Here is a 24,625-nt window from a genome sequence, read left to right as displayed (position 1 = left end):
AGGATCAGAATATGATATAACTAGGCAATAAATAGAAAATGGAGCAATTTCGAAGTAGAATGAATGAAGGTCCGATGGAAAACTTATCCATTGATGAAACAATTGCTAATCTAATGGACTCTTCTGAGTTCGAAATCAATAGCCAAAATAGAAGGAAAGGAAGATTAATAGAACTTTATGATATCCAGGAAGAAATTGAAAAAAGATTTACGAGATTAAATGCATATGCAAAGAAATTAGCAGATACAAAGCAACAACTTGATAAAGAGCGTAATGATTATGGAATTGAACTTCTAAACAAAATCAATCAGATTGAATCACAAGAAAATGCAGCAGAAATTAAAATAAAACAGCTTAAACGAGAATTAGACGATACAGAGTCTCATATTTCAGAAATGGAACTTCAAAAAATATCAACCGAACAAAAAATTCGAAAACTTGAAGAAAATTGTACAACATCTGAAGCTCGTCTAATTACAGTTACCCCAATAGATGAAGACAAACTAAATCAAGATAATATTACCCCGATCATCGAGGAAATAAAATCAATACAAACTTTAATCAAAGAAACGAAACAACATTCTAAACAGATTAGCGATGTTATACAATCTCATGCGAAAGACATAGCATTTACTAGGAAAGAAGCTCAAAAAGAAATCAATCACGCAGAAAAATACTCAAGAGTCATTGCTAATGAAAAAACAAGATTTAAAGAACTTTCAAGCAATGAAAATTTGAAGTCAGAATCATTTTCGTCTAAAAGGAATCAAATTCTCGAGCATAAAGATCAAATGAGGAACGATATCGATAATATTAACAGTAACATGGGAATTATCATTGCAAAAATAAATAAACTAAACGAAGATGAACAGAAAATCAAATTAGATATTGAAAAGAAACAAAAAATTAATGATGATTTGAATTCTAAACTTGAAAAACGAAAAAATGATTTGTCATTAATGCAAAACAAGATAAAATCAGCTAGATCAGAAATGAACAGAAGAAAGAGACATAAAAAAGAAAATTTATTGAGAATTATTGATTTATCTTCTCAATTAGAAATAACTCGATCAACACAAAAGGTAGTGAATGGAGAAATGGAAAAGATGCTTGAACACAGAATGAACATCCAGCAGAAACTTGAAGAAGCCGAAAATGATTATAAAATTTATGAAATGGATGAAGATGAGTTAAAAGATCATCTAAATTACGTCGAAACACAAATGATGATTGCTGAATCAGACAAAAATAGCATAATGGCAGAGTTACAAAGGCTTAGACAACAAAAACGTTATGAAATGAAAGATTTAAGTTTGAAATTTATTAAAGCATCACGAGTTTGCGATGAAATCGTGATAAAAGAAAAGATTGAATTAGAGATATTGTCCAAACTAGTAGAATCAAAGAGAGATCTTGTGAAAATAAAAAGATTAAAGATTAATATCCTTAAAAATAAATTAAATGACCTGACATCCAAACAGAACATAGTTGATGATCCAAGTATTCACAAAACTTAATTCAAATACCTAGCATCTCTAATTTTCTAGAATTATTTTTATATTTGTTTGTATTTTATTTGTAAAGTTACACATTTTTCTAAAATTTGAATCTATTTACACATCCACCTTTAATAAAGATTTGAGGAATTGCATATTATTGTTTCAGTGTTGATTTTGATTTAAATTTTCCGATTTTGATGTTATATTTTTAATACACTCTGTGTAAAATGACATTGATAACTACGAATCATTCACAGTCTTGTTAAAAAAACATTGACATTATAAATGAATGCATGAGATATTATTCAATTGATATTGAATGTTTTTATAATGCTATTGGATCTCATAATAACGAATTTGCTAAATTTCTTATATCTAATGCCGCAAATGTAGAAGCATTATGCGATGGAAAAACTTTGCTTCATGTTGCAGTGGAGAATGATTGCATTGAGACTGCAGAAATTCTTCTTGCCAATGGTATTAACATTAATGATTCAACTTCCGAGGAGGATTGCACACAAATTTATTTTGCAGTGTGCAATCGAAATAAAAAAATGGTCGAGATACTCATATCTCATGGTGCAGATCTTAATTTAGAAATGACCAGTAAAACTAATCTACTTCAAAAGACAATAGAATTGTATGAGCCAGCTATTCTTGATATCCTTTTAACTCATGGTGCAGACATTAATGTTACAGATGACAATCTGAATTCTCTTTTGCATATTGCGGCAATTAGTAATTACAAAACTATAGCTGAAATTCTCATTAAACATAATATTAATAATTGAATTCTAAATCTTCAACAGTAAACTCCAATACATTGCGCAGCAATATATAATAACGAAGATATTTTGGAGCTTCTAATTAATTATATTGATAATGTTAATGCTATTGATGTGGATGGGAATACAGCTCTTCACTATGCTGTGATGGAGAATAATATAACAATTTCAAAAATTCTTATAAAACATCAGGCTGATTGCAACATAAAAAATAATGTGCTCCAAACACCTCTTCACATTGCTGTCAGTGATGGTAAATATGAAATTATCAAACTTCTTGTTTCACATGGAGTTGATAGTAATGAAAAAGATGCTTCTAGGTGGACTGCTTATGAAATTGGTAATCGGCACTTTGATAAAAAAATACTGCAATTATTAAAACCATTGTAAAAACCAATTTATTCATAATTCTTCTATTATCATAATATAAAATGAGAACCTGGCATTCTATAAATGCTTAATTGTTGATAATTTTGCCGAATCAAATACAATTAGTCTCCTATTCTACTTTACTCATAAAAGTTATTAACGATATAACAATAACAAATAAAGTGTATTGAAACACGTGAATGTTAGTAATAGGAATATGAATGGCAACTTATTACATATTAAAATAAACTCATATCAATGTAAACATATTAAAACTTTTAAAATTTTAGAGGGTAGAATCAAAACAATATCAACAACAGCAAAACTTCTTTTCTCCATTATTATTCATTACATCATCAATTTCCTTTCTGAACAATTCTTGTTCTTTTTCTCCGAACAATTCCATAATTTCATGAGCTCCTGTATCCAATCTTTGAGGAGCTTCACCAAAACCAACAAACAATGAATCACTCATTGTCATAATAGGAGCGCCCAATAAAAACAACAGCTTGCTTTCCGAAAAATGTTCCCATTATAACAGAAAAAACATATTCAGGAGAATCAACACCGTATTTCCTTGCAGCGAAAAATGATGCAACTGCACCGCAAACAGATGATGAAACCCATGAATATGTATCGAATGTTGCCTTTATGACTGTTGCAACAATGCATTGTTTGACCATTTTTCGAGATTTTTGTTTGAACCATCTCTTTACTCCATCTTTTGTACTTACACCAAACATCGCACAATATATCAATGCAAATCTATTAACAATCAACAATAATACCGTAACAATGCATTTGCAACATAAACACATACAATTGATAATACAAAATAGAGGATTTGTCTTTGATGTATCATTGACTTCATTGATTGTATCACAAATGCCTTGTAAAAGGCCTCCAAGAGCACAAGGACCAAAGCTTGGTCCAATCATATGTCTGAATGAAATCCAAAATGGAAAACGAGGCATATCTGGACTTTCATTTAAGAAATACCAGCATGAGCTGACACCAGCAATTACTGTATAACTGAAGTTCTTAATTGTATTTGTCAAAAAGAAATAAGATAGAATCACCCAAATATAAACCCAAGGACTGACATCATGATAATAAACAGCTACAGTTCCAACTTCAAATGCATAATTAAGAGCTGCTTGAAGGATAACAACAAATAATGTTAATATTACTGTGCTCGGGAATTTTGATGCAAGTAAAACTGCTGATTTAAGAACGCATGTACTGAACCTTATTTTTCCACAAAGTTTGAAACAGAATAAAAGTGGGAAAATGAAGCAATATATAGGAAGGGTAATTCTAGCTGCTAGATTTCCTTTTATCACTGTCAAAGCAATAACAGCACCTAACGCAAGAAATGAAAATAGGATCGTAAGACAGATAAAACATCCTGTGCATAAAAACAATAATAAAACGATCAAAAGAACAATACAAACTGCTGATCCGACACAGCAGAAACCAATAAACACTACATTATCTTTGGAAACTGGTTGATTTTTGTACATGTAAGGCTTTTTAGTTGCTGCAGGATCAACTAAATAAAGTAATACGCATGTGATTATAACAACAATCCAAAATAGTAAAGTAAAGAAGACGTTTTGTCATTTTCTGTGTGCTACAAAGTGTTGTGCGAAATTTTCTTCTGAAAATAATTGTGGTGTTCCCCAAAGTTCATCATATTTCGGATCCGTTAGACCGATTGGAATATCAATAATGCCTTTGAATTTTGCGATGTCTTCCTTTGTTTCTTCTAGCTTTTTCTTTGCGAAATCCTTGATTTTATCGGCAGTCGTATTTTTATTTTCTTCTGCCTTGACTTGATCATCATATGGAGTTTCTGGATCCATGTTTGAATCAGTAGAACTTTCGGGTTCGGCAGATACTCTGCTTCTCCCAAAAAATCTCCCCATCAAAAATTAAATAACGGACAATAGAGTCAGAAAAAAATTTTTTTTGGCCGCCGTTTCACATTATCACCAGAAAATATTCAAAAAGTCCTTTACAATTTTAATTGAATTTTCGTTGAAATTAAATGCACCATAACAACAGCAGACTAATTATTTTTTCAAGCGATTATTTCTTCTCACAATTTTTTTCAATCAATAGCCATTATTAATATCATGATTTGAACCGATTTTCCATGTGCTATCATTAAGTTATACAAGTAAACCTCTCAGATAATGTAAGCTTAGTTGACCTTGTCTAAATTCGTTCAAATCGATTCTTTTTATCAAAATTAATATCAAACTTGATTAAATGACAGCATAGGCTTGAGATTTCTGTTGGAATGCGAAAATGATTTTAATTAATAAAGAAATCAAAGAAGGAAGAAATTTTCATAAAAAAACAAATATATTTATTAAATGTTTCACAAAATGTTTAATAAAAACATTGACAAAATAATTACTAAACGTTTTAGTTTTACATACAAACAATATTACAATTTTTCTTTCTGATAAAAATAGTCCATGACTGTCTTGCAACTACTTGCACGACGGAACTTCTTCTGAGGGATAATAGGAATGCTACGACCAGATACTACTGGCCTCAGCTTCATTTTGTTAAGTAACAAATTCTTTGGCTGAGTAATCTTCTGGAATTGAGCCGCAGATTTTGGAACAGGAGCATCATCACTTCCCGAACTTATCTCCGAATCATCTCCATAAATTCCTTCAATTAATAAGATATTATAAGCTGCTGTTTTTTCTGTGAAGAGTTTGGCTTTCAAATCTGCAATAACAGTAGCTTTGTTGTAGCCCGATCCCTCAAGCTGCTTGATGATATCGCTCTTAATATGGGTATCTGTTGGCTGAGGAATGTTAACTTGGATTTTGGAAAAGAAAGGATGCTCTACAATCTCTTCAAGTGTAATTCTCTCATATGGGTCTTTGGTTAACATGCGTTTTAATAGTGACTTCGCATCATTTGAAATTTGTGAGGGAATGATCGGCTTCATTGAAAGGATATTTGTAAACAACTCGCTTTTACTATCATCTTCGAATGGGAAATTGCCGGTTAACAAACGATATAGAATGATTCCACAACGCCAAACTGTTAAAGTGAATGGATTTGTCTCATTTTTAATTTCTTCCGGTGAAAGATAGAATGGATGGCATTTCTTAACTTGAGAATTCATCGCTGTATCGAGAAACTGACAGTTTTCGAAGTCAAACAGCTTAAGATGTCCATTATTAGAAAGGCTAAAGTTAGATGCTTCCAAATAATTGTGACAAACTTGGAAACTTGAATCTAAGTACAAAAGAGTAAGGATCATTTCAGAAAACCACACACGAACTTGATCTTCATTAATATCTTTCTTATTTGTAATATACTCTTCAAGGTTTTTGTCACTTAAGTACTCCATGACGATAAATGATATGTCATCTTCTTCGAAGTAATGATAAAATCTGGCAATATAAGGATAATTTAGCCATACTATGGATTTTTATTTTCTCTCCGAATCTATCACTATCGATCATAGATTTGGAAATGACTTTGACCAAAACCCTCGCGTTAATCTTAACTTGGTGAGCTTTCCAGAGCTGATATTGATCTGTGCTTTTGATAAGTTCAACGAATTCATAGACATTGTGTACTGATCCCTCTTGAATCATAAGTTGTAAAATTATGATAAAAAACGTAAAAAAATTCAATAGAGTAAGAATTTTTATGTATCTTTTAAAAAATACTGGGAATAATATAATAAGCTAGTGCGCAGTTTTAGAAGTAAAACTTTTGAGTCCTCAGAATTAATAAACTTTACGAGGAGTAATTTTAAGGGTATAGTAAACTCAAAATTCTAGAGTTTTGAGAGTGCCAATAAACTCTATAGGCCTATATATATCTATATTTTAAAGGAGAGGTTACGCCATAATATTTGATATTATAAATTATTAATTCAAAATAAAAGTAGAAAATGAAACTAATTTTATTCTAACCTATATAAATATATCAATAATCTAAAATGATTATAGTCTGAACTATATTTTACCAGATTATCAAATATAAGAGAAATGAAATAAGGCATAAAAATATCATAGCATAATTATTGGATAAATGCATTAATAAATTATTTATATCATAATGAGAAAAAATCAAAATAAGAAAATGAGCATAATAATAATTTAATTAAAAACAAAAACAATAAATAAAATGTAATTTTCGTTAATCAAAGTCATCAATGTCTTCGTGTTCTGATTCCCATTCGGACTTGAAAACTTGATAATCTCCTCCTGGTACACTCTGAATGGATTTTTTGTATTTGTTCTGTTTTTTAGAACCTTTTGTAACAGTTTTTTGTTTCAATATCATTTTGGAGTAACAATTCTCTTCAAATGATTTGACACAATCTTCTGGAAGTGGGGGAAGATGTAATGCTTTTTGTATATCTCCGAGAAAATGCTCTGGATCATTCCATTCTAAGATTGCAACGTTAACTCTAATGTTAATGTTCTTCCAGGCTCTTGATTTGTCCAAATAGCATGCAATTTTGGAGTTAAACGCTTCATTCATGCAGGTAGATCCAATGGAAGAAACTTTGGAAACTATGGGTGTCCATTTGTGAACCCAGTCATAGAGCATGAATTGAAGTTGGATCGAATTGACACCTTTTTGCCATTCAAAGCATTTGTAATTGTGCGGTTCGCAAAAAGAATGATTGCCTACGTAATGGTAGACACAATTCTCCCACATTTTCGTACGTTTGTCAATATTTTCTTCGGCAAAACATGACCAAAGCCACATACTTAGGCTTGCATTCAGACCCCAGAAAGGTCTCTCTATTTTTTCAATCTTCTGAGTCTTGTCGTTGAAAACTTCAACTGTCTTATGAGAAGCTGAGAACTTTGTAAAATCTTTTGAGATATTTTTTGATACATGACCTGGATCGAATCTTTCAAGATGAGAGACGCCAAATTCTTTAAAGACAGAGACACTTTTGTTATCTCGGTCTTTAATAATCTCTTTAACATCTTTCAAGATATTGTATTTCTTTAATTGCTTCAAGATGATTCGAGTTCCAGCACTTTCCATATTGTTGGAAGCTCCGGAATACTGAGCATGCTGTCTGTTTCCACCAATATGGTTGATGTTCACGCATGCAAGAACTCTTTTTGTGACAGCATCGAGCGCAGTTACTGTACAACTTGGCGAGTTTCGCCTGTGCGTCCATCTTGCATCAATGGATAAGTAACCACTGAAGGACTTTCTCGACAGCATTAGGGAAATACTTTTAAGTCTTCTAATCTTATCGTCACAAAATCTCTGTTGTCTCATGACACCACTCTTCACAGGGGGCTTAGTTCCACAAAGAGAAAGAAAGCGAGCACCTTTTGTATATGGCATTCCGGTCATTATGCAAGCACCAAGCATCTGTCGCGCTGAGAGTCGACGACGTTCGTGGAGTAAAATGTTATGCATTGCCTTTGTTTTCCGTTTTGGGTGAACAATATGGCCCATACAACAACAAAAAAATGAAATCCCGCCAAAAGTGAAAATTGAATAAAAAGTAATAATTAATAAATATATACTATATCATTAGATGAATATTTTGGAATAACATTTTAAAATCGAGGTTTTTCAATGGATAACGGTTCAATCAAAAATTTGACCCCATTTTAGAATCTACATTAAAAATGGAACATTTCTGTCGTTTCAAAATTCCAAAATAACGTTTCTATTCCTCTCAAAAGTAAAAATAAACTTTATTGGGGAAAAAATATTTTTATTTTCCAAAAAAAAATGAAAACCTTAAATGCAAATCTAATTTTGATGCTTTTGTTTGTGATTTTTTGGATTTCGAAAAAAATTTGAAAATTCAGACAAGTTACCATTAACACTAATACGTTTCAGCGAGTCGGTCCCATCAGAGAAATTTTCATAAATCGGCGATATAATTTATTATTTCAGCAAAATATTCTCAGATCCAACTAGAATAAGGTCAAATTATACAAATTTAGCAAAGGCTAGTTATCCTACCTATTCAATTAACTTTAATTTTAAATAATTCAAGACAATTCTCAAAATTACCTTAATAATCGCGTTCTCTTCGCAAAATGACGATTCATCATTCACTACCAGCATAACTGAGGGCTTGTGCTCACAGAATAATACAGATAATTTACTTATTAATGCAAAATTTAGTACCAAAAGGTAATCATAGAAGATACAAAAAAAGTTTCTTTATTTTGATTGCTGATTTTATTTCTTCTAAAATTTACCAAATCTAAAAAATCCAAAATTGAATGCTATTGAATTTCATGTTTATGTAACATATACTATTTATTATATAAGGAATAAAAATTTTATAGTTTTAATCAAAAATAAAGGTGTACTAAATGCATACAAAACAAGGTATTTTTTACTCATCCAAAATATGTTAACAGTGCTATTTATATAATCAATATCCGAATTTCGAAATCATTTTGATGAAATCTTTATTTTAAAATTGAGTTGACTGTTAAAATCACCCGAGAAGAGGGATTATCTCAATGAAAAGTACATAAAATAGCAAACGCACAAGATGGCACTATGCAGCTTTATATTGTTATACAGGATGAACATATAAAATGTTTGGAAAACACTTACTTCGTTCTACAAATGTGTATCTCTTTATATCAAAGATTCTTCTCAAATTATTGAGAGACTTCTCTCAAAAAAAGGAAAATTTGATAACTAAAAAAAATTATGCCATAACCTCTCGTTTTGCATAGATATATATTTACATGGTCACAGAGCTTATTTTCATTGTCAAAACTTAAAAATTTTTAGTGGACTATACCCTTAACAAATTAAATACTGATATTTAGAAATAATTTAGTCATTTGCACCTAATTTATAATGAGATAAATCCGTCCAAAAGGTTCACCTGAATTATTTTGAATAATTTGAAAGTGTTAAGAAAAGTGGCCCACTTTTGGTATAGTAAAAATTTTCTGAAGATTATTAATCAGAGTGATTAATAGAATTCAAAAGAAACGCTAAGAGTCACTTATCAATTTTAGTTGGTCTCAAATGTGCCGATAATATGCAACGTAGCAAACACAAACACGCACATATTTTGACATAAACTCTTTTTGAATATTATCAAAAGTGTCACATCTTTGAATACAATTCTTTCAATTTATTGTTTTGAATCCAAATTTTTAAATAATATTACAATAGTAGCTTATATTGAGTTTCACAAAAGATGGTTTTGACGATCATTGACATCCCTCAAAAGTGATTTGGAAATAGTTATTAATATTGTGTACCAGTTGTGAATGAAATTTTAAATTAATTTTTGAATTACAGTTTTATAAGGTAGTCACAAAATCTAAGTAGTGAGGCTCTCAAAAATTGAACCGTACTCCATACAAAATTTGTGTACCCTCACTACTTAGATTTTGTGGCCTTCAATTGAGAGGTTAGTTTTGATAGAGCACATTATAAAATTAAAAGGGAAAAATAAATAAAATTTAAACATTTAATTATATATAATGTAAGGAGTGTAATTCCAAATTTTCTAAAAACTATTCAAATTTGAGCATTTTTTTGGAAATAGTAAATCTAATATGTACATCTAATAACAACATGATTCATCACCTTTTCAATCTCTGCAGTCAATTTTTTGAAATTTGATTGAAATAAATGTAGCAAAAATTACATTTCATTAGGGAATATATGAGTTTCTCTGGAAACAGGCTGATAAATTTTAAATTTTGTCCAATCAACATGAATGCATTGAGAAATTTGGATTGATTTTCTGGTAGAATCTGGAACAATTCAACCATGTATAAATGGATCATGTAATCATCATGAAATGTTAGTTTTAGAGTTCAAAAGAAACAGAATGAGTGGAAATCAAACACAATCTGAATAATTTTAAACGTATACAATCTTTAAGTTTGTATTTTGAATTCTACATATATGATTGTGTAATTCGTTCCTTCAAATTTTCGGATTCAGGCATGTTTTGATAAAATTCATTCCCAAAAACGTCAATTAACAATTAAATTTAGTGTATTTTAAATATATATACGTATTATATTTTATAAATTATATTAAATTCGCAAAATTTTAAGTTTTAAACAAAAATAAAAAATGTTCAAAATATGAAATTATGCATAGGATATTAAAATTTACATGTTAGCAATTTTTTTGAATTGCTTTCAATTTTCATATTGAAATTTTTAAGATTTTTTTCTGAAATAATAAGCAAGAATATCAACCTAAATAATATTAAATTCCATGCGTTAATTTCCTCTCAAAAGTCATTGACCGCCTCTCAATCTAGATTTTGTGAGTACTTTATTTTTCGAGTACGTTTAAATTTTTACTCTCTCCATCCAATTTTTCTCTCTATTTTTATTATTGATGAATTATATATTCTTATGACATTCCATGTGATTGATACACGAAGACTTATTGAAATCTATCGAGGAAATCTGTAGATATTTTTATCTAAAAAAAATTATTTAATATATATAGATTGGGCATTTGATGCAACAATATATTTGATATGTATATAGTGCATATTAGATAAATAAATATTTGCTTTGAATTTTTTTATATCACACCTTAAAAGCATTTAACCAGCAATAATTTTAAACACAATCACTAATGTAAACCTTTCTGAGATATTTAAGCAAGTATTTTCTCTTTTTGCAGATTTACGATCAGAATCTGGAGCGACATTTGAACATGAATTCATGAATTGATGTAGAAATTTGAAAAAAGAAATTTGGGAAGATTTGATGTGCAAACTTTGTTAGATGAAATTTCAGAATAAGAATTATACTATATTATAGATTTTCCTTTTTGTTCTAATTACCATGGGATCTGAAATACATGTTTTTATTTTTTCTTTAACCCCATTGATTGCGGTTAAAGAGATTAGAAAATAACAGTTTTTATCAATGATTTAGTTGAATAAAATTATATTTTTCATGTTAAAAGCCAACGATATTATAATATCATACATTGATAATTGAATTGGTTTCATAAAAATTTAGAATCTTGTCAAATCAATCTCATATTCAGTATCATTATTTCCAACTGCTCGCATATAATAACAAGAAATATTCATTCATTATTTTTGAATAGTGTTTTGTGAGGAGAGAATAAAAATTTTATATTCTAAATGCTTATATCTTTTATAGCATATTTATACCATAATTGCACATATAATTCAACCCATAGAGATATCCAACAGCAATTCATGAAAATTCCTTTCAAGAGACAGCTTAAAGGAATATCATGGTCAAATATACGAATTTATTTCGATTATAGATATATGAATGGAACACATGATGACGAATTAACATGCATTAATGTTGGCCAGAGCGTGAAATGGCAGTCCACTCAATTCACGTGCAGTTCTGCTGATATTCTAAATTCTTCACATATAAAAGCTGCTGTTGAGACAATGGAAAATGTTAGGATATTTCTTCAAAAACTTCTCAAAGTTATTCCATTAGATAGTCCGATTTCTGTAACAAATTACAACGGCTGGACAAACTATAAATTACCATTCAGTGTATCAAATGTGGATTTATATATGGGAATACTTTCAAGGCCTTACGGCGAAAATAGTAATATTGTTGCATCTGCAGGATCAAATATTAAGGAATCAACTTTTTACAGGCCAATTCATGGTGCTGTTTTCTTAAATCCAAGATTTATACCAACAATTGCTCAGAGCGAGAATTCAACAAATAATGCATTTTTCTATGTTTGCATTCATGAAATATTCCATGCACTTGGAATTGGAAGTGATAAGTTCGAGTTATTTCATCCCTATGAAAATTCCACTAGGTATTCTCCGATCTATTGTTCATTGAATAAATCAGGAAAGATCATGAAATTCATCATAACACCATATGCACATTTGTTTGCTACAAAACAATTCGGAACTGAAATATTCATTGGTGATAATGGAACTTGTCCATCAGGTATCGAAATTGAAGATGGTGGTGGTTTAGGAACATCCGAAAATCATTTGGAAGGAAGAACATACATGACAGAACTTATGACCGGAGCAACAATTCAGTCAAGTGCAGGCCCTTTTAATAGATTAACTGATGCATCATTAGCTTTATTGCAAGATTCAGGTAATTACAAGGTTGACTGGAGTATGGGCCAACCGTTAGTTTGGGGAAATTCCGAGTCAATTAATGATAAACCTATTAAAGATTTTGCTTATGGTTCTCCATCTTCAACATTTCCATCTAATTATATTTACGATTTCAAATCAGAATATAATTCATATACAGGTTTTAATTACAAGTATTATGGTCCGACAATACCGAAAAATCAATGGAACTGTTCAAATTCTTCAAGCTTGACCTCAGCAGATGCAAAAGAATATTGTGCAGCAAAAGATTTTTATAATCCATATAATGAAGAAACAATAGGAGCTATTTGGGTTTATGATTTCATGCCATTTATCTATCCACTATTTATTTGTGGAAATGGAGAAGGAGTTATCCAGTCAACTGTGCAAGATATTAACATTTGTGGTACATATAAATGCGAGGGATATGAAAGTTTCACTATAGAAATACCAATTGATAGAGAAGGCGGAAAAACAACTTTAAAATGTGATTCATCAAATGCTGGAGTGAAGGTCTCTGGTAAGATTTATGATTCTTCAGATCATTCTGGATCATTTCGTACTTGGGATTATTGGTGCCCTCCTCCAGAAAGATTCTGCAGATCTGTTAAGTTACATGAGATGCATTTCAAAAATAATCCATTCCTTAGTTATACAAAGCAATTAGAAGATGTTTCAGAGGCATCAAATCAATCAAGTTCAATATCTTATACAGAATATCTCCCTCACACTTTAACTAATACAGCAAATCAATCAATTCCTATTACTTATACAACTGAAATCAATTCAAACAATGAATCTGGTTCGAGAGATTTCTGGTCTAAGAAGAAATGGATTATTATTGGAATTGTAATAGCAATTGCTATTTTAATTATCATTATTATCATTATCACATTAATTGCAAAGAAACATAAAATCGATGAACCTGAAAATGATGAAAATAGTAATGACGATGGATACTTGGTTTGATCATATTTTTTTATTGAAGATTTTGAAAAGATCATAAATAGAGTCACCATATTCAAGTAGACTCTGTTTCTGTAACAACAGCTCTTACATATGAAATATCTATTAAATTATAAGAATTACTTTTATTTTTAATTTAATATGTAATAAAAATATACTTTTCATATGCAAGTGAGTAGTTTGAATTCCAATTTGGTGATTTTTGTCTACTAAAAAATGATGTATTCGGGATATTTCATTTGCATTATCAGTTTTGACAAATAGATAATTAACAAAATGATTTATATACTTTCAATTTATGCAGTTATAAATGTCTTTGATCAAATGCACTTAATTTATAAATTTTTATCTTGAATTACCGTATAAATTTCAAATAATTTTAGTGCAAATTAATTTGTATAGCATATATATTCATAACAAACATTTTTAAATACATTTTATTTGAGATGTCAAAATGATGTAAAGCAATTTTCAATAATAAGTCTCATAATCAGCTTTTGTGTATAGAGAATATTCTAAATTTTCATTCCTGAAGCAAAAATCCTAGATTTGATTTTTGTCACTTTTCTCAAAATTTGCATTGAATTCCTCAAATTCTCAAGATCATTTAAAGGAAATTTTAGAGGAATTTCAATCAAACAATGATTCTAAAGATCCAACCGATCGTTTATTCGATGCTTTTAACATGGTTTCCAAAATCCCAGATGAAACTTCATCCAATAACCAAAAAAATCCTATAAAAACAACACCAAGCAAAATTGCAACAATCTTTGATGTTGTTAACGCGTTTTTGGAGTTCTTCACCATTGATTTTTCGATTCCAAACAACCAAATTTCATTTTTCGATGCATTTTTACCACTATTTAACTCATTAATCGACGTTGTTACAAAATCTAATCAATTTTCTAGCAATGAACTTGAATCTTGCTGGATGTTTTTTCAAAATGAATTTAGGAAAGCTTCTCACTCTTTACTATCATTGAATCTGAAAGATACTGTTCTAGAGTTAATCAATAAGTCTAAACAAATACAAGTATTCGGTCTTTTTAGTGAAATTTTAACAAAATTATTTCATAAATACGAAGCTGCAGCCCAATTCATCGATTACCAAGGAAAATCTGCCGTTTGCTTTGGAGTTTACCAAGATTGTACTTCATTACGCCAAGAATTTTTCAAACAAATTGAAAATTCCCAAAAAAAGTCTTGGCAAGACATTATTCCTAATGACATCTACATTTTAATGAAATACATCGAAGAATCAATGCTTTTCTACTGCAAAATCTCCAGATTGAAAGAGTTAGTAATAGATGTATCTTCGCAAAAAGATTTTGTGGCAAATACATTGAAAACAAACGTTGATTCAAAGAAATTCTTTGAGAACATGACAAGAGTCATCAATATAATACTTAGAAGCATGTTTTTATCTCAATTATCTGATAATGATATAAATATTTTTTTAAATTTGTTTTCTGAAATCAACAAGATAACTATTTTGTCCAAGACACAAATTTATTACTCACTTTTTGAGAATTGGTCGGAATTTTCAAAAAATTTGAAACAAATTTTGAAAATTTCACCAACAAATGAAGAAGAAAAAGCATTTAACAGTCTCCAAGAAGAAATCAAAAAGAATGGATTCGGTATCCCACAAATAACATTTTATTTAATTGATATCGAAACCAAATATTCAGAAATCAAAAAATCTCCACAAAATTATTTATTTTCTTTGAATCTTTTTACTGTTTTATCACAAATTGTAGGCTTATCCGAATCAATGAACCTCAGAAATGCTGTTTTGAACTTCAGGAACTTCATTACGAAAAGAATTTATTGTTTATCTTGTTTTAAGATTTTGGAAAATTCTTTTGAATTAATTAAACTTCATTTTGACAAGGAAAGTTCGAAAACATATCAGTTTGGTCGTGCATTGACTAATGCTTATGAACAGATACAAATATTAGGTATGAAAACGAATCCTCAGTACGAACACCATATTTCTCGTTATAAATGTTATTTGACGTCAATCAAAGCAATTTCTAAAATTGATGGATATGAAAAACAACTTTCTGAATTGTTGAAATGGCATCCAAAAGCAGATATCGTTGAGAAATACTTTATTCCAATAGAAACAGTTGAAAAACATCTAAGTGAAATGGAAATGATTTCGAAAAAATCTCCTTTAAATGGTCAGATTGAAAAATTGCAGAAATTTCAAATTGGAACACAAAATTACTCAGAAAAAATGTCTTTGATATTCGAGTCATTGTTGTCTAATTCAATGATAAGGAAAGATATTTCTGACTGTTATTTAGGATTGGAAGAATTTTTGAATACAGTCAAACTTTTGGATTCGAAAAATGATTTAATCATCAGAGAAAAAGCAGAAGGAATTACGCCGCAAGTTGAATTGATTGATACAGGAATTTCTCTTGTGAAAAATTCTAATTTGTCTAGAGAAGAAAAGGCAGAATTGGTCATCGCATTGGCAAATTTGAATTTATATACAATGTATAAAAATTTTGATGAAAATGAAGTCAAAAAATTGACAGAAAACGTACTTTTGACATTAAAAGTGCCATACAACACTGATGTCGTAAGAAGTATCTTTTCTTTAATGAACTATTTAGATTTATTGAATGAAAGGAATCCTTTGGATTTTTATGATGAATTTTATCAATTTTTCACTTCACTTTTGGTCGGCCAATTTCCAGAATTCGAGACAATTGAACAAAAAATTGCTCTTTTTGTTACGAAAGTTGAGAGTGATTCTCTTGATTTTGAATTAGAAGAAATCAAAAATTATATTTCTAATCAAAAATCGTTTATTTTTATTTGTCAAAAATTGATTGAACCAAATCCAAGAAATATAATGCGATATTGCTTTGATTTCTCTATTTTCCAGTATATTTCGAAAGAGCTGAAATTCCTATTAGAATATAATTTAATTTGCAATGACAAGAAAATTGGAATAACTCTTTTATTGTCAGAGATTGATTCAATGATGAAATGCAATTTAAAGAATTTTATAAATGATTTTGAAGCACACAAAATCCCAGAAATTTTGTTGTCGAAGTTAGATAGTTTATGGCCGTTTGTTAACTTCAAAAAACTTTATTTATCTTTCTCTTCTCAGTTAGAAATTTTGTTTTCTTTAATTTCAAGTTCAAATTTCTTGAAATCAATTGATTTCAATGAAAAATTGACAAAAAGTGACAAGTTATTGAAAGAATTTTCTTTTATTCAAAACAAATTAACGCTTTATGATATTCATGGTATAATAAGTGATATTCCACAAATGGTTTTAGACAAATTAACGAAGAATCGTCAATACAGAAATTCATTTGAAGTTGTCATGTTTCGAAAGAAAATTTCAGTTTTAATTCATTATGTTTCATCAGTTTTGTTCATGATGAATGTTACTTTTTCGCAGAATCCAGAGATGTATAACTTGATTTTGAATTTCAGACATGTTGAATTACAAAATGATTCTTCTTTGTTTAAAAACAAAAATAATTTTTATCTTTTTAGTTTGGCTGATGAAATTTCACAGTATGACGTTTCTCGAATTCATTTCGAAGAATCACAAAATGTGAACAAACAAATAAAAGAAGAAATCAATCAAATGAAATCAAAGATTGATCATTTTGAAGAGAATAAACAAAATAAAATCAATTTTGAAGCAGAAAGACTCAAAGAATTTGAAAAAGAACTAGAAATTGCTAAAACAAATAAACAAAAAGCAACAGAAAACACATTATCTCTTAAGATGAAGAAAAATCAACTTAAAGATGAATTGATTTCATTTATTTCTTCTAAAAGAGAAATGAACAAATCAGAAAACAAAATGTCAGCAGCTCTTTCTCTTTTGGTTGATGATGACATTTCTCAAACAGAAGATTATAATTCTTTTGATGATTTGTTGATCGAAAATCTCAAAACAAATTTGAGATTGAAGAAGACAATCGAATTAATGAAATATCCTAAGATCAAACCTTTGTTCAATGCTAAAGAGTTTTATGAACTTATTGATAAGTTCAAAATTACGAACAACAAAGAAACAGAATCATTTGAAGTTATTTCTAAACATCAAAACAATAAAGTTTCATTGTTGAGGAATTTGAGTAACTTGAATGAAGAAAGGGATCTTTTGTTCAGACAAGTTGTTTCTGAAAACAAAAATCCAACTGAGAAAAGAACATTCCAGACAGAAGATTATTACCGAATGATGGTTGCTCTTAGTAAGACAGAAATCAACGAAGAAACACCGAAGAAATCACAGAAAGACTTCTTCATCGAATTTGCAGAGACATCAGATGCATTTCTTCTTGAAATCAACGAAGAAATCAAAAGTTTGGAAGATGAAATCAGCTCTTTAGAGGGAAACACACAAACTGAATCAGGACACAAAGATATTAATCTTCTTAAAGAAAAGATCCTCAACTTTTCAGAATTAAAGTGAAATATCTATTTATTATATAATATTGTTTTATGAATAAATGCTTACTTTTTTATAGATATTAATGTCCTTAGTATAAAGTTTGTTCACTAAATAAATCTTTCGCAATTACATCATCAAAAATGATCATTCACAGTTTCTTTATCATTGAATGATTTATTTTCATCCGAAATGTCTCCTTATCGTACTCTTCTACTCAATATTGAATGAGAGACTTTATGATGGGAAATGAAAAAAAAAAAAAAAAAAAAAAAAAAAAAAGGTAGTGGGGCCTCCAGGCACTTCGTGCCCTCTAGCCCTGAAGATGTTTAGTATAACTTTGTCCGGACAAGTAAGGGTCTATCGTCGCTACAGGAAAAGTTACAGGCGTTCCAAGGAAGTATACTTTGAGAAGACTTTCCCCCTTATAGAATGAGATAGGACGGTTATTTTACAAAACTGACAACACTTTGACCGAGTAGTTTTTTGTGCTGAACAAAAAGTGTCATATAAACATCTGTCAAAAACCGTTTTTTACTTCACTTAAAATGCCACGTAAGCTACGTAAGAATATACGTAAGAGGAAGGGAGCATTGAAACATCCAATAGTAAAACTGACACCACAACAACAGTTGCAACAACAAATGATGAATGACCCCACTATGTTGCAACAAATGTCAAGCAACCCTATGCTTTTAAGCCGAGTTATTGGTGCACAGAGTGGAGGTTTAAGAGCGGCACTTTTAGCGAAAATGGCAGGCTATGGTGGAGCTGCAGACGGAACAGCTTATAACCCTCAAAGTCAAATGAATTTGAGTTCACTCAAAAATCAAATAACAGATGTCAAAAAGTCAAACATAGACATACAGAAACAAATAAGTGAAAACGAAAAGAAACTAGAATATGACAGACACACAAAGAAACTCAATGAGTTAAACGTAGAGAAAAAGAAGAAAGAAGAACAACTGAAAGAACTAAGTACAGAGGAATATGCAAAAAAAGTGTCAGAAAAAGCAGCAGAAGTAGCAAAAATGGAACAAGATGTTATAAATTTGAAAAACCATACTACTCAATATAAAGTACTGAAAGATGAAGAAATAAAACAAAAAGCCCTGAAGACATATATGGATAGCGATGAGTATAAAAAAGAAGTTGAAGCAAATGTAAAGGCAGAAAAACTTTTACAGTTGCAAAACCAAACCGTACAGTATGAAAACTTAGCACAAGAAAGTAAAAATAACGACGCAGCCATGCAAAAGGCAATGAAAAGCGCAGAATATATAAAAGCTAATAATGACTGGTTAGACGCCCAAGCCAACGCTAAAGCAGCCCAACTTATAGGGTCAATAAGGACAAAAATACAAGCGGATGAAGACAGTTCAAATGAAGCTTTAATGAATGCTGACTTTAAGAACGCCTTCGAAGCTCTTCATAGTAAGGTGAAACTAGTGAACGACTTCTCATCTGGAAAGAAACTGAAGTCTGAAGGTTTCGACAAAGAGTTAAGAGAAGTAGCACAAAATATGACGAAAATAACAGATGCAGCAACGAGACAGGCAGTTCAAAGTGCCTATGACGCCGTTAGAGCAACTGTTGTGGAAAGTCAAGAAAAAGAGTTACAACAGACCAAAACAGACCTAGTAAATGCTTTCTTAAAAACGAAAAGTCAGGTAGGACATTATGCTGCAGATGGAACATATGTGCCAGCTGGTGGAACTTATATACCAGCTGGTGGAACTTATATACTAGCTAGTGGAACTTATATACCACCAAACCCTCCAAGAGAAGCACCTGCACCAGGACTACCTAAAACATTTACATCGTCACATGGACACAGACACAGGCATGCACCAAAACCAACACAACAACCAACACAACAACCAACAGTTCAAAACACTGCACCACAACCAACAGTTCAAAACACTGCACAGCAACCAACAGTTCAAAACACTGCACCACAACAACCACAAACAGAGCAAGGACATAAAAGAAGTAGAGAACAAGGAAACCAAGAATTCTTAAAAATGCTTAAGGAAGACTATGGTTACCCAGATACTCTTGACTTTAGTGACAGATATAAAGAAGCTATTAGAAAGTTCAAGGAAGGAAATACTGACCCGAACCTATTTAGCTTTATGGTTCAGCACCAAATGGGATATAATTTCAAACCTGGAAAATACAAGCTCGCTAAGGGATATGATTTAATAGCATATCATCCAAATGACATGACTGAATTTACTCCGAGATATTTGGTGTCAGAGCTAAATGATAATTCAACTCTCTTCATGAAACGCGTAAAAAATAGAGACGGAACGAAAGAAGAAAGGTTTATGAGTCCGGATGACTTAGATAGGGAACTTTTTAAAAACGGTCTCGGAATATATGAAATGCCAGCAGATGAGGTACAAGAAACTCCACAGGAAGAAGTTCAGATACAACCAGACATGGAAGAAATAGTTCAGCAACAACAGCTAGAAGAGCCTGAAGGAAACGAACAAGTCCCTCCTTTGGAAACTAACTTCACAGAACTAGATGAAGATTTGGAACAGCCGAAAAATCTTGACCCTCAACAAGTGTATGCGGGGAATATGGAATCTTTCCAAGAGTCTAAGAAAAATTCGGCTGACATAGTAGAAGAATATCGAAAAATGTTCGCCGACATACAAAAGACTCCAACATCAGATGAAAATATTCAGCATAGAATGGAAGAACTGAAAGAAAGTGTACGCAAATACAACAATCCTTTTTACTTACGAGCATATAACGTTCAATCTTTGGATGAACTCGGTGAAAATAAAAGGTTAAATTTCAACAAAACATATAGAAATGAAACATTGTTTAAAGTTCATTCAGAACCTAACCAATATGGAAACAAACCTACTTTTGTTTCTGCAGACTATGGAACTACAATGAGATGGGGTCATAAAGCTAATCCGGATAGGTGGTTCATAAACTTACAACCACAATTCCAAGAAGTTGTAGACGCAATGGAAGTGAATGGTGAACCAGATGTAGCTGGTATTTTCAGCGCGGCTTTAATGCCATTGAAAGATATGAAAGATGCAGATATTTTGGACCGGTATGAAATGAACATGGCTGATGGAAATATAACACCTGACGTTCTAGAACATTTATCTCAAAGAACTACACAGAACCATAGAGATGGTATATTTGGTGAAGAGTTTAGAAAGAAAGTTAGGGATAGAGAAGGAAGAGAACCTATTGTACATGACCTTGCAAACGAAAGTTTACAAAATGTCATAAAAAACTTACTTTGCAGACAATGAACCGAGAAGGGATGAATATTTAAGAAAACTCAAATGGACAGTACCAAATGAAATGTTAGTATTGAAAAACATGTTCCTTGACAAAATAAAACCAACTACAGAAATAAATGACGCAAGACTGAAACATTGGGTAAAAGCTTTCCCATTCACAAAAGATATTATTGGTAACATGGAAAGAAAACCAGAATGGCTACAAAAACATATATTTGGAAACGAGCTTATTCCATATGGACAAGCTCTGTTTGAAGAGCTTGAACCGGAAACTCAGGAAAGAGTCATGCAAACAATACGCGAAGACTCAAATACAAACTATGACAAAATCTTTCTAGGATATAGGTTACCTGAGATGGGCGACCAGAGCCCAAAGGCAAAAAAGGACACGTATACTAGGTGAACATGAGGCAAAGATGCAACAACTTGAAGCAGAGGGCAAGTTACCAAAAGCGACACCAAAGAAGAAGAGTTGTAGAAAGTAGTGAAGAAGTTACTTCATCTAGTGAAAGTAGTGGCAATGAAGGAAAAAGAAGAGTTAAAAACTCAGTCAGGAAGAAAGTAAAGCTTGGTACGAGTGGGTTCTATTATGATATATAAATCCAACTATTCTATATTTTTTACCCATATGAAATGTACGCCGCTCAGAATATAACGCCAACAGTTTTGGATGCCATGAACGGAAATGTTTCCGAATGGTATAACGAATGCGACAATGCCATTAGAAGGTCAGAAATAGTTCCTGGAACTTACGAATATACAACTGCTGTTTCTTATGGAAACGTAGGTGAGTTTGGAGAAGGCTCTTCAACAACAGTAGATATTGCTTGCGACAGGTTTCATATTATTTCTATTGACAACTCATTCTTATACGTGGAACAAGACATTGAAATAAAACCTTCTGCCAAGTTGTCTGACAAGAAAGGTTGCAATGGAATTTTCTATGTCGGATACCAATATGCTCCAGAAGTTTTCATGGGATATAAGATATATTCTAACTCTGACTTAGTTCAAACAGTAACATGGGCAAACTATGAATGGTTCGCTTTGAGAAACTCAGTACAACCACAAGCTAGAGAACAAACAGACCAGTATGCAAATATTGAGAAAATAAGAAGACTTGACCCTAACGTTCCAGGAGTTTATGTTAACCTTTCTGGTTCAGATGGAACTGCTGCCACTAAAGTAAAACTGAAACTTAGAGTTCCTTTGTCATCTTTCCTCATCTTCAGGTTTTTAAGATACTTGCCAAACTGGGCAGGAAAAATTTCTATTGAACTTACTCCAAGCAAAAATAACTTAGTCATTGCACCAACACAAGACCCATTCAGCATTACTGTAGCTGGAACTGGTGGAGCCAAGTTCTGTGACTTTTGCAAAGACAAAGTTGACTTAGACTTTGGTTTCTCAAACTTCAACAATGAAGTAAACTATTATTTCAATGCTGCTGGAACTGCTTGGGACCCAGTTAAGTTCACATGCGAAAAATTTGAATGCAAGAGAATAGAAAGCAGACTTGCAGTCTATATGTTGGACCCAGATATTTCAAATGCTTTAGCTGCCAAATATATTGCAGTTCCACTTATGTTCCCTATACACCAAATATCTGTCAAAGACTTTGCAGGTGAAGTTGGAAACCAAAAGTGCTGACCCAGGTGCAAGAACAGATATTGCTTTAAACAACTGCAATGAAACATGCAGATACTATGTTTGTACTGTTCAGACGAACTATAAATGACTATTCTTGTTTCTACAACCCCGGTATTAAATATCATATAAACATAGATGGCAAATATTATCCAAGAGAAGAATATTCTACAGTTGAGGATATGAGGTCATACAACTTGACATTAGATGCTATGAACTTTAACAACAACTTCACAAACAACCATAAACCCTGAAATGCAAAGTTCTATTATGCCATATGTGAAAGTATGGACTCATACAGGAGGTCAAAAAACTCAATATACAAATGGAGACCGTTCAAACTTTTGGCTTGGCATTCCATTTGCTGACTCAGAAGACTTTATGGGTGGTATTTCAACTGTTGGTACTGTACAAATACAATATACTGGTGACAGAGACGGTCCAGATGAACTGAGAGCAAAGAAGTTTACAAAACCAATAGCACTTTTCACGGAAGATGCTCTTTTGAAGATTCGTTCGATGAACCTGCTGGGGCTCCTCAGATTGGCATAACGACAGCTTCCATCGAGCAGATTTTGGCAGCAGGTCAGTAAGTTGTTCTTGAACTGACTTCTCTCCGTCAAATATTGACAGTACGCCAGTTTGACATAATATTTGTAAGATAAACTTACCTTTAGAAATATCTGTAAGTTTTGAAGTTATATTTTTGTCTGCTTCAAGAACTTTCACCATTTCAGTTATACCAACTTTCTTTGCTTTATGAAAATATTTTGGTTCAGCAAATATTGCTATTCTATAACATTTTCCATTGTTTGTATAAAGAACTATTCTGTCAATGTATTTGTATTGTTTGTGTGTGTAAACTTTGTTCTGCTTCAATTCGAAGAGATACTCGAATACGTCCATCTTTTTATTCTAAGTAAAATGTCATTTCCGAAAAATAGAAGCGTGAGTGTTTCAAAAGGTTTAATGGCGGTGGCAGATGTGAAGTTAAATTCACCAACTCAAACAAACAGTCAAAGTGTTGTTGTCAATGTCAAAGACAGAGATGTTGAAGTGGGGAAACCATACGAAGAGACGAAGATGGTATAGCAATTGTTCCTGTAAAGAACAACCAACATACCCTGAAGTTAGCAGAGACTTAATTCTGTTGCAGATATTCGAAACGACTACCAACAACTGAAAGACAAACTTCAAACTCAGGAGAAGATTTGTCAAGCTTTAAGTATAATGTTAAACTTGGTCGAACACAACCCTGTAAAAGTGAACTCATATGTCATCGCACCTCATGAAGTTTTGAAAGAACTATTGAAACTTTTGACAGAGGCAGACGATATAAACATCAAAGAAATAGAACCTGACATTGCTTGCTGTGGTGTTTCATATAATGTCATTGACAAGATATACGTTATGAAAGGAGGTGAAACGTTGAACTTAAAATATAGTTTCCCAGACGTTATAAAAATATTTGACGACCACAACATTTCATTAAAATTTATTTGCTAAGTAAATGGCAGAAGACATAATGGTTTATACTA

General features: G+C 31.3%; 12 protein-coding genes and 1 pseudogene across 13 annotated transcripts, besides 2 other annotated features; 9 read left to right on the top strand and 4 right to left on the bottom strand.

Annotated features, from left to right (window-relative positions):
* Positions 1-59: 59 nt before the first annotated feature.
* TVAGG3_1024050 (uncharacterized protein) lies at positions 60-1,767 on the top strand (the record flags this gene model as incomplete). Its single annotated transcript, XM_001579010.1, has 1 exon — positions 60-1,517. The coding sequence occupies one exon, from the start codon at positions 60-62 to the stop codon at positions 1,515-1,517; it is 1,458 nt and encodes a 485-aa protein (XP_001579060.1).
* A 25-nt stretch (positions 1,768-1,792) lies between these two features.
* On the top strand, positions 1,793-2,290 carry TVAGG3_1024040 (protein ubiquitination; the record flags this gene model as incomplete). Its single annotated transcript, XM_001579009.1, has 1 exon — positions 1,793-2,290. One exon carries the CDS (start codon positions 1,793-1,795, stop codon positions 2,288-2,290), a length of 498 nt encoding a protein of 165 aa, XP_001579059.1.
* Positions 2,291-2,431: 141 nt separating this feature from the next.
* On the top strand, positions 2,432-2,674 carry TVAGG3_1024030 (Ankyrin repeat family; the record flags this gene model as incomplete). The annotated part of the gene is made up of 1 exon (XM_001579008.1): positions 2,432-2,674. The coding sequence occupies one exon, from the start codon at positions 2,432-2,434 to the stop codon at positions 2,672-2,674; it is 243 nt and encodes an 80-aa protein (XP_001579058.1).
* Positions 2,675-3,120: 446 nt separating this feature from the next.
* On the bottom strand, positions 3,121-4,176 carry TVAGG3_1024010 (choline transmembrane transporter protein; the record flags this gene model as incomplete). Its single annotated transcript, XM_001579007.1, has 1 exon — positions 3,121-4,176. The coding sequence occupies one exon, from the start codon at positions 4,174-4,176 to the stop codon at positions 3,121-3,123; it is 1,056 nt and encodes a 351-aa protein (XP_001579057.1).
* A 95-nt stretch (positions 4,177-4,271) lies between these two features.
* TVAGG3_1024020 (choline transmembrane transporter protein) lies at positions 4,272-4,566 on the bottom strand (the record flags this gene model as incomplete). Its single annotated transcript, XM_001579006.2, has 1 exon — positions 4,273-4,518. One exon carries the CDS (start codon positions 4,516-4,518, stop codon positions 4,273-4,275), a length of 246 nt encoding a protein of 81 aa, XP_001579056.1.
* Positions 4,567-5,079: 513 nt separating this feature from the next.
* TVAGG3_1024000 (protein serine/threonine kinase protein) lies at positions 5,080-6,287 on the bottom strand (the record flags this gene model as incomplete). Its single annotated transcript, XM_001579005.2, has 1 exon — positions 5,109-6,035. The coding sequence occupies one exon, from the start codon at positions 6,033-6,035 to the stop codon at positions 5,109-5,111; it is 927 nt and encodes a 308-aa protein (XP_001579055.1).
* A 162-nt stretch (positions 6,288-6,449) lies between these two features.
* Positions 6,450-9,451: a mobile genetic element.
* TVAGG3_1023990 (uncharacterized protein) lies at positions 6,836-8,128 on the bottom strand (the record flags this gene model as incomplete). Its single annotated transcript, XM_001579004.2, has 1 exon — positions 6,836-8,128. The coding sequence occupies one exon, from the start codon at positions 8,126-8,128 to the stop codon at positions 6,836-6,838; it is 1,293 nt and encodes a 430-aa protein (XP_001579054.2).
* A 2,491-nt stretch (positions 9,452-11,942) lies between the features above and the next one.
* Positions 11,943-13,730, top strand: TVAGG3_1023970 (regulation of choline O-acetyltransferase protein; the record flags this gene model as incomplete). Its single annotated transcript, XM_001579003.1, has 1 exon — positions 11,943-13,730. One exon carries the CDS (start codon positions 11,943-11,945, stop codon positions 13,728-13,730), a length of 1,788 nt encoding a protein of 595 aa, XP_001579053.1.
* A 571-nt stretch (positions 13,731-14,301) lies between these two features.
* TVAGG3_1023960 (uncharacterized protein) lies at positions 14,302-18,242 on the top strand (the record flags this gene model as incomplete). Its single annotated transcript, XM_001579002.1, has 1 exon — positions 14,413-18,186. One exon carries the CDS (start codon positions 14,413-14,415, stop codon positions 18,184-18,186), a length of 3,774 nt encoding a protein of 1,257 aa, XP_001579052.1.
* Positions 18,243-18,414: 172 nt separating this feature from the next.
* Positions 18,415-24,625: part of a mobile genetic element that runs on past the window's edge.
* Positions 18,711-19,188, top strand: TVAGG3_1023950 (protein of unknown function, DUF4106 family; the record flags this gene model as incomplete). Its single annotated transcript, XM_051254937.1, has 1 exon — positions 18,711-19,188. A coding segment is annotated over one exon (478 nt), but the record flags the coding sequence as incomplete, so codon positions are not given.
* On the top strand, positions 19,194-20,102 carry TVAGG3_1023940 (kinase-related family; the record flags this gene model as incomplete). The annotated part of the gene is made up of 1 exon (XM_051254936.1): positions 19,194-20,102. A coding segment is annotated over one exon (909 nt), but the record flags the coding sequence as incomplete, so codon positions are not given.
* TVAGG3_1023930 (protein of unknown function, DUF4106 family) lies at positions 20,187-20,949 on the top strand (the record flags this gene model as incomplete). Its single annotated transcript, XM_051254935.1, has 1 exon — positions 20,187-20,949. A coding segment is annotated over one exon (763 nt), but the record flags the coding sequence as incomplete, so codon positions are not given.
* TVAGG3_1023920 lies at positions 22,074-23,680 on the top strand (annotated as a pseudogene). Its single transcript has one exon. A coding segment is annotated over exon 1 (1,607 nt).

The sequence above is a fragment of the Trichomonas vaginalis genome, chromosome I, assembly GCF_026262505.1.
Source record: "Trichomonas vaginalis G3 chromosome I, whole genome shotgun sequence".
NCBI lineage: Eukaryota > Parabasalia > Trichomonadida > Trichomonadidae > Trichomonas > Trichomonas vaginalis.
This window is presented reverse-complemented; position numbering and strand designations above follow the sequence as displayed.